The sequence below is a fragment of the Helianthus annuus genome, chromosome 16, assembly GCF_002127325.2.
Source record: "Helianthus annuus cultivar XRQ/B chromosome 16, HanXRQr2.0-SUNRISE, whole genome shotgun sequence".
Classification (NCBI taxonomy): Eukaryota; Viridiplantae; Streptophyta; class Magnoliopsida; order Asterales; family Asteraceae; genus Helianthus; species Helianthus annuus.
Window position 1 is genome coordinate 54,438,606 of NC_035448.2, and position 9,179 is coordinate 54,447,784.

Genomic DNA, 9,179 nt, shown 5'->3' on the forward strand with positions numbered 1-9,179 from the left:
TCTCATGGCTTTTTTATCATGTCGTTTTTAAATTATGTGTTTATTATGTCTTGTTTATTATTCAATTAATGGCGTTTTAATATATAACGTTATTATGAGACATCACTGTGTTTTTCTGATTTTCCTGTTCCTCACTGTGTTTTCTCAGACGAAGTTTCTTCCTCGAGTCAAAGGCTTTGCCCCAAAACTGGATTACCATTTATCATTCCTGACATTAGTGAAAAATAAAGCCCACAATGGACATGGTATTCTCAAGCCTTGATGATTGTTATTCATTGTATGTTGAGTGTGCTAGGGAGTGTGGGTTTTCAGTCAGGAAAGGGACTACAAAGACAAACTCTAAAGGTGTCTTACATATTAAGTATTACTTGTGTACGAGATCTAGGTTATACAAGGACAAGAAGGTTGATACGTTGGCCCCCAATCAAAAGGGTTGAGTAGTGCGATCCAACTTTTCAAAGAGGACTGATTGTGGTGCACTGTTATGTGTACTTTTTGAGGCTGGATCATGGAAGGTGTATAAGTTTGTCGAGGAGCACAATCATGATCTTGTTGAACGTCCTGATAAGCATTTTCTTCCAACTGAACGACACCTCACTCAGCTCTATAAGCATGTTATACACAACATGTCTAAGCTGAATTTGGGTCCCGTCAAGGCGTTTAATGGTATGAAGACTTGTTTTGGCGGTTTTTAAGATGTGGGTGCAAGTAAAGTTGAATTTAAGAACTATAAGAGGCAAATTAACTTGTTTATAGGGGAATATGACGCCGATATGGTTATGAGGCATTTGAATGAAAAAAAACATTCCCAGCCTAATTTCTCGTATGATTACTTCACAGACGAAGAGAATCGTTTGAAGGGACTTTTTGGTGTGACGATCAAGCCAAACGTAATTACCACGTGTTTGGTGATGTGATTTCGTTTGATGCCACGTATAGTTCCAACAAGTAATATTTTATAATTCAACTTCTTCTGTTTTTGGCGTTTTATTAGTTTACATGCAATGGCGTTTTATTAGTTTACATTCTATGGCGTTTTATTAGTTTACATGCAATGGCGTTTTATTAGTTTACATGCAATGGCGTTTTATTAGTTTACATGCAATGGCGTTTTATTATTGTTTCAGTTCCCATGGCGTTTTCATATGCAGATACTCTATGGTGTTTGTACCGTTGAAACACCGTTCACTGGTATAGACAATCATCACTGCAATGTTACAATTGGTGCAGCATTATTGGCATCGAAAACTGCTGATACGTATATTTGGTTGTTGAGAGTTTTTCTAAAAGTTGTTGGTTCTCAACCAAAAGTTGTTGTCACTAACCAAGATCCAGCAATGAAGAAGGCTATTTCTGTTGTATTTGTTGACACGAGGCATCGGTTATGCATGTGGCATTTGATGCATAAACTTTCTCTGAAGGTTGTTATGCTTTTTTTACCTTTGGCGTTTTAGGATACACTGCGTTTTAAACTACATGGCGTTCTTTACCTTGTTAGTGTTTTTTTAATTAAGTTTTGTCTTTGTGTTTTTTTTATGCATGGCGTTTTCATGTTATACATAGGTTGGTGTTAGGCTATGCAATTCCACCACTTTTAAAGAACGTATTTGTGGTGTTGTGTGGACGGATATTCTCACACCTGAAGAGTTTGAATGAGAATGGGAAGCGGTTATCACATAGTTCAATTTAGCAGATAATGACTGTCTATCTGATATTTTTGCACTTAGGGAATCTTGGATCCCTGCATACTATAGAATGGAGGAGATGTCTGGTCTTATGCGAACGGCATCGAGGTCGGAGAGTGAGAATCATTTTTTGGTCAAGTGTGCAATTCGAAAGCTACTCTTGTTGAGTTCATGACGCATTACGAGACGACAATAGAAGCACGGCGTCACACACACCGGAAAAATGATCATGAATCTCGATACAAAAGACCCCAGTTGAAGAGTAATTACCAATTATTGGAAGGGAAAGCTGTTGACATATACACGAAAAGTATTTTTTGTGACGTTCAAGCTGAGCTTATTGGAGTTGCGGATTGCATAAATCAACGTTACGAAGATCAGCCTGGTGGGTTTGTTAAGTTTTACAGAAATGGCTTTCAACAGCCTTGTACATCTTTATTTGAGGTAAATAATGGCGTTTTGGTTTTTATGGCGTTTTCTGTTAATGGCGTTTTATCATATGCAATGTGTTTTTTTATTTTTTTTAGACAAACATTCTATGCATGGCGTTATAGAGATATTGTATTTGGCGTTTTTTAGGTAATGTTCCGTAAGTCTGATTGCACATGCAGTTGCTCATGCAGGCGTTTTGAACAGTTTGGTTTGCTATGTAGACATATATTCTATGTTTTGAGAATTATGGACATTAGGGAATTTCCAAAATAATACATTCTGAATAGAAGGCGCAAAGAGGCTTCCCCAAACTGCTCTCCTGAATACTCAATTAGTCGTGAATATATGACCGAGCTTGATCCTGATGTGCAAAGTATGATGCGAGATATTATTTTTTCAACGGAATATTTTGAACCGTTTATCTGGTAATAAATAGGAGCTATCCTTATACAAGGATCATGTTCAATCTTATATGAAGAAGGTTCAAGATATGCAGATTGTTGCTCCTCCCGCTAGTACTAGGGATAGATTTGCCGAGATAACCGGTCAATATAAAAACGACAAGAATCCGATAAAAGTCCCTGTTGGGTATAAATCCAAAGGTTCTAGTTCTCAGAAGCGCCTGAAATCTAAAAAGGAGATAGCAATCGACAAAAAGAAATCAAAGTAGAAACCCGGGGCCAAAGAAAGACAGTGTCAGAACTGCAAAGGCTATGGACACTACGCATCGACATGCAAACAGGCCATAATTAAAAGAAGATTGACAAGGTCTTCGAGAGCTATTGAAGAGTAGGTTGGCGTTTTGTATTTTTCATTCTTACAAAACACACACAGATGGTCTTCGAGAGCCAGGGTAGAGTAGTTTGGCGTTTTGTATATTTCAATCCTATAGAAACAGACAGATCTCAGCTTGGCGTTTTACATCATTTTTATACATCATTTTTTTCCATCTTTTTCTTTTCTACCTATTTATTCATAACATGATACTTCGAAGTTACATAACAAACAATATAAGATCGGACAAGGAAATCAAACGCAAAAAAAAAAAAAAAAAAAAAAAAAAAAACAATAACGCCACTAAATAAAACTACCATAAACTTCTAATTTTGGTCATGCTAAACTCAATAATGTTTTACTGAACGAGATGGATAACATTGTTAATCCTCAGTCAAGAAAGATGTCTAACAATGTTATCCATCCCGTTTAGCTAAACTTTATTGAGAACAAAAACTGAATCTCCATGAAATGGCGTTTTTGAAGTTTTGTGGTTTTTGTATGTTTTGGCGTTTATATTGAGGATCTTGCTCATTATATAAAGCGAAAGTTTATTGAGAAAATAGTGTATATCAAAGAAACATGGATTGGAATCTTTGATATTTGGGTTTTTTGGCGTTTCTAAGATGAATGGTATAGAGGAAAATATAGGTTTTGGGGTTTTGGTGTGGATTTTAGTAGTTCTGAGAGTTTGTTTATATAGGAAGTTTTTGGCGCGTATTTTAGGCGCGATTTTTATTACAGTAAATGCTAGTAATTAAGTTCAGTCGTTTCAGTACTGTTTGTTCAGCTTTATCGGTTAAAAACAAAGTTTGGCGTTTTATATCTAATGGCGTTTATATTATGATGAAGTGTGCTATGTGTGTTAAGGCGGGATTTTAATAGCGTGAGTTTGGCGTTTTGTGTAGAGAAGTCAAAAGACCCTTGTACCCTTAATGAAGCGCGCCAGATTAATAAAAGTGATTTTATTTACGAAAACGCCACCGTGTCATCTAGTCCATAGATTGTTTTGATCTAACGATCCGTAAGCGTTCTCTCCATTCTCACACTTTTGGACGTTTTCTCTAAATCCTTACCCTATATATATATAGGGTAAGGATAGTGTAAAAAGGGCCTAAAGTGTGAAAAGTGTAAGAAGTTTTTTAAACAATTATATCTTTGATCTAATGGTTGAGATCAATAAGGACCAAATTGTAAATTGTGTTTTAATTATTTGGACTGATTTGAAAATTGTAGGGGTAATAGTGTCTTTTTATATGTTTCAAATAAGGTAACCTCTCCTAAATTCTAGCCATCCATTTTTAAACTAACACTAAAAATCCGGACATTCTAAAAAGCCGGAAACATGTAACTGCTACCAGAAATATATAACACTATATAACACTATATAACAATATATAACACTATATAACACCATATAAACACCATATAACACCATGTAACGCTATGTAACACTATATAACACTATACATTCATCATAAACCTGCTACCAGAAAATATAACACTATAATACTATATAACACTATACATCATCATAGACAGCTACCAGAAAATATAACACTATAACATTGTATAAAACCTTCATTCTGCTACCAGAAAATATAACACTATAACACTATATAACACTATAACACTGTATAAAACCTTCATTATTCATCCATCACTATATAACACTTTATAAAATCTTCATTTTGCGATCTTCCGAAAGTTATAATTGTTGAACGATAAAAAAATATAAATTCGTATTCCTAAAATAAAGGGTGGCAGTTATGGAAGGTTATCAATTAATTGAATCAATGAGAAAGTTACTTGTTTACCCTTTTGAATTAATTTAGATTGAGGACACATGTCATCTCCATAATATTTCTCACATTTTTGAATTAATGTACATGATCTTTAATCTATATACATAAATATATTACGAAGCACAAATCGTAGATATATTGTATATAAGTGGACGTAATAACGGATATAACATTTTGAGGGTCACCAATAAAATCTTCCAACTCGCAAAAACCTTAATATGTATATATATGAACACACACACATATATAAACATGCCAACATAATCAAAACAAAGAATTTTCGATTCTCGAAGTTATGTGAAAATTCTAAATATTTGAGAAATGTAACTGTTCGTAGAATAATTGGTTATTAAATCATTCCTATTTAAATTAGGACACAAAGATTCGATTTGAGGGATGCCGATAATATAAACGTATCCAAAGGTGAGTGTCACTAAACCCCTCTTTTACTGTTTTATATACTGTTTTGGGGGAAGAACACGCTTTATAAAGAATAATTATACGTTTTGTACAAATTATGCCTTGAATAGTCTAAAAATATATTTTCATGGGAAGTATGATTTTTAAATGATATGATATTTTTATGGAAAACATGGATTTGGAAGTGTGTATGAAATGTGAGTGTCACTAGACCCCTCTTTTACCGTTTTATACACTGTTTTGGGGGAAGAACACACTTTATAAAGAATAAGGTTGTGTTTGTTTTTCCTGAAAAGGTCTTCAGAACCTCTTATGTCTGCGCCGCGCAGACCGCGCACAGACCTTTGGGTCTGAAGACTGTTTGTTTTCTCGAAGACCTTTCATTAAAAAAGGTCTGCGAGACCACTTCTTGGTGCAGACATGGACCAATGTCTTCATGGGTCTGCAGACCTCTTCTTCTTCTTCACATAACCCTAGCACCTCTTCACCCCTTCTCCTCCACCCACCGTCCGCCACCACCTCTACCTCCACCCCTTCTCCTCCACTCACCTGCAACTTCTGTTACGTTTCAGATCATCTTCTCCGACATCATCGCACACCTTGAACAAAAAGAGTAAAAGACATACATGGCACACATGAGATTGTGGAAAAGAGAATTGAACAAGCCAAATAGGCAGGGCCAGCCCTAAGCAAGTGTCCAGTGGGCGACCGCTCATGGCACAAATCAATATAGGGACTGAAAAAAAAATTATATATATTTAAAAAAATTTGTTTGTTTTTTTAAAAACTCTTAAAAGGCCTGGGTTTAAGAGCAAAAAACGTTAAAAGGGTCATAACAGTTTAAGACATTTGGATTTGTGGCCCAATTTGCCGATGAAATTCGTAAAGGGTCAGAATGGCTAAATTCTTTTAAGAAACCTAACTTGTGAAAATGTAATGAAAGTAACTCAAGCACAATTGAATAAACAAAACGAATTCAAACCCCAATTAATGAATTGAGGGACCCTGCTGGGCCAAAAAAATCTTTTACGAATAGGGCCTAAATTTTTTATCTCGCACAGGGTTAAATTTTTGTTGTGATTTTCGGAGACGGTCATGTACAGACAACTGCCAACCGTTAAAAAAACATCAACATTCCAACAAGTTTTGAGGTGGGAGATGAGCTCATGGTCTACCAACGTAAAGAGCGATTCCAAGTTGACATCTATAATAAGCAAAGACAAACGAAGTATGGGTTGTAAAACATGCGATAGAAGTCTACAAATACTACCCATCTAACACGGATGCTTATGTCATTAGTCTCCCTGACACGATGTGAATGTACAAGATGTTCAAGGTAGCAGAGGTCTACAAATACTACCCATCTGACACCAATGCTTATTGTGAGAACTCAAAGGTCAAGTTCGTCTCAAGTATATGAAGTTGTTCCAAGATTTAGCAAATTGTTACATGGACGGGACCAATAATAGACAAAGGCAAATTGGGCAGAAGGTAAGCTATTCTCTATTGAAGCTACCTTGCCCCAAATGAATTAGGCAATGCAACTGATAAATAGTTGGAGTTGATTGTTGAATGAGTGGTAGTACTACTAGAATTATATTTTAAGTTTGAAATTTGATTCTTATTTAATTAATGAAGTTTTAAATTTGTTATGTTCTCATCACTCGTGCCTATTTAAGAGCTTATTTTTCTATTGTAGGTGATATCTTTTATATTGTATTTAAATATCAATTTCTTCTCATTAAGATTACTCTCTACTTACTGGCTTATGTTATGCGGTACAATCCCATATACCATTTATTAATTACTTACCCAATTACATATTAAAGCATCTTCAAATCGGTGATGGACTGAGCGACTTGTGGGGCGATGTGGACATGAGAGATGGAAGACGGGTATGGAGGACGTGACGAGGAGAGAGCGATGGTTAGATAGGTGGCAATGGGGCGGGGGTACGAGAAGAGGAGGTGGAGGGGGGGGGGGGGGGGGGGGTTAAGCTTCTAGCTTGGGTCCGACTTGAAAGGGAACTATGGCAACTGAGCGTTTTCCTTGGAGGGTTGATAGATTATTCTAAAGACAAAACGATGTCATTTCATGTAGGACAAGTCCACCTCAAGAAACCACCATAACAAAGTGAAAAACATCACATGATAAATCAACAGAACCAATGCGTCAATTGTTGGGGGTCTAGATTGAAATAAATTATATGAGTATATTTGATTTTCTAACTATTAAAGAATGTATATTTCTAATTTGGTCCGAGCCTATGTTAGGAACAAACCGACACTTGGAAGCGAAACAACACACATGCACAAACACAAGCGATTAAACACATAATACAGAAAAATAATAAACACGATAAACATGACACAACAAATTTACGTGGTTCAGTCCCAGTGTGGAACTGATGTCCACGGGTTGCAACTAGATTATTCCATTAAGTTTATAACTGCAGAAAATTACAATACAAAACTAAGTTTAAGGATACAATCAACATATATTTAATATATGATTTTTATGCTGAAAGAGTTAACTAAATTTGATGTTTATATAAAAAAACAAGCCACATATTATCCAGTATATACAAAAATGATAACTGAAACAGAAGATTCTTTTGATTACAACTCTTATAACCCAACAAGTCAACAACACAACTACACAATACAACAACAGAAAAAAAAAAAAAAAAAAAAAAAAAAAAAAAAAAAAAAAAAAAACAACCCTCTAGGTATACGATGCAATCCGATTATTTTATTCTTGAATATGTTAAATCCAATACAAAAAGGTGAAATAAATTAAACCGAACATTAGGATGTTTAATACCAACGGAACGTTGGCATCACAAAAAATTTCATTCCAGATTGGCAGTGAAAACCGTTGCTTTCTCCACAAGCAAAGTAATACGGCTTCCAGTTGTTGAGCACAAACTCAAACCCTTCTCCTCCACCTTGTGACGTGTTTGCCACACGTTTTGCCCATCTTAAGTCGCACCTCAAAAAGCTCCATAGACTTGGGAACAAATAAACGCTATGTGGATGTATATTGGTATCACTAGGTGGATCGAATTTGAACACTGCAACACCATTAGTTTCAGAATTAAATCATAACAAATAAATATAGTTTTCATTGAAAATGTACGGATGATGCATGCATCATAGATTTACATACCTAGAGTATCATTGAGAAAGAATGGAGCATTTGTCCTTGCCCATTCGGTGTAATTGAAACCAAAACGCCAGTTATCGGATCCACCAACAATGATTCGTCTAGAACCCTGAACAGGTTTCGGATGTCTAAATGGCTCGTTGGTATAGTTGAACTCAAATTTCCAATTTTGTGGTCCCTTTTGGAAATTTGGGTTGCCTGACCCAAATGCGAATAATGTAACAAAAATGGTTATCGAAAGTAAAGATTCGTGCATATGAAAGCCATTTTACTTTCAGTTTGAGCTTTCTCAAATGGGAGAAAAGAGGCTCAATGCAATTGCAACTTGAATTAGCTTGCTTTGGTGATTTGTGTAGTATGGAGTTGTGTATATATATGTATATATATAGATGTTAATCAAGCAAATAGTTATACTAACAATTGGATATAAGCCTAATTCTGGCTCAGTTGGTTGGTGTATACTATTGTTGAAAACTTGTGGACCTTTTAAGTCCTTGTGTTCTCATTTATTTGTAGCACAAGTACTAATATATCCAAGTGGAATTATATGTAGGTATGGATTTTAAGGAGCAAATTATAGCGAACATCAATGGGTTAGAGTTTCAACCAATAAAAACAAAATCATATATCTTTTATATCTATTTTTCATATTACAACGTGCCCTAGTATTTAGGGACATGCTTGAATGATCAAATTCTCGACTCAAACCTTAGACGATATCGAATCTAATTCGTTTAAACTGAATTTTTCAAAAATTCTATTTGACTAATTAAACGGTGTATCGTAGGTCTTTACATTTCAAGACATTTATAGTAATAATTAATAATAGAAAAAAAAATTGTACTATTATAAAAAAAATTATTATTATCCAGATATTCTAATGATTTTACAAAACAAT

The 9,179-nt window shown here is 35.0% G+C and overlaps 1 protein-coding gene across 1 annotated transcript; it reads right to left on the reverse strand.

The window, feature by feature from the left end:
- Positions 1–7,830: 7,830 nt before the first annotated feature.
- LOC110916421 lies at positions 7,831–8,621 on the reverse strand. Its single transcript, XM_022161165.2, has 2 exons — positions 8,285–8,621; positions 7,831–8,189 (listed from the first exon to the last, which is right to left on the reverse strand). The coding sequence occupies exons 1-2, from the start codon at positions 8,535–8,537 to the stop codon at positions 7,933–7,935; spliced, it is 510 nt and encodes a 169-aa protein (XP_022016857.1). The 5' UTR covers positions 8,538–8,621; the 3' UTR covers positions 7,831–7,932.
- Positions 8,622–9,179: the final 558 nt, after the last annotated feature.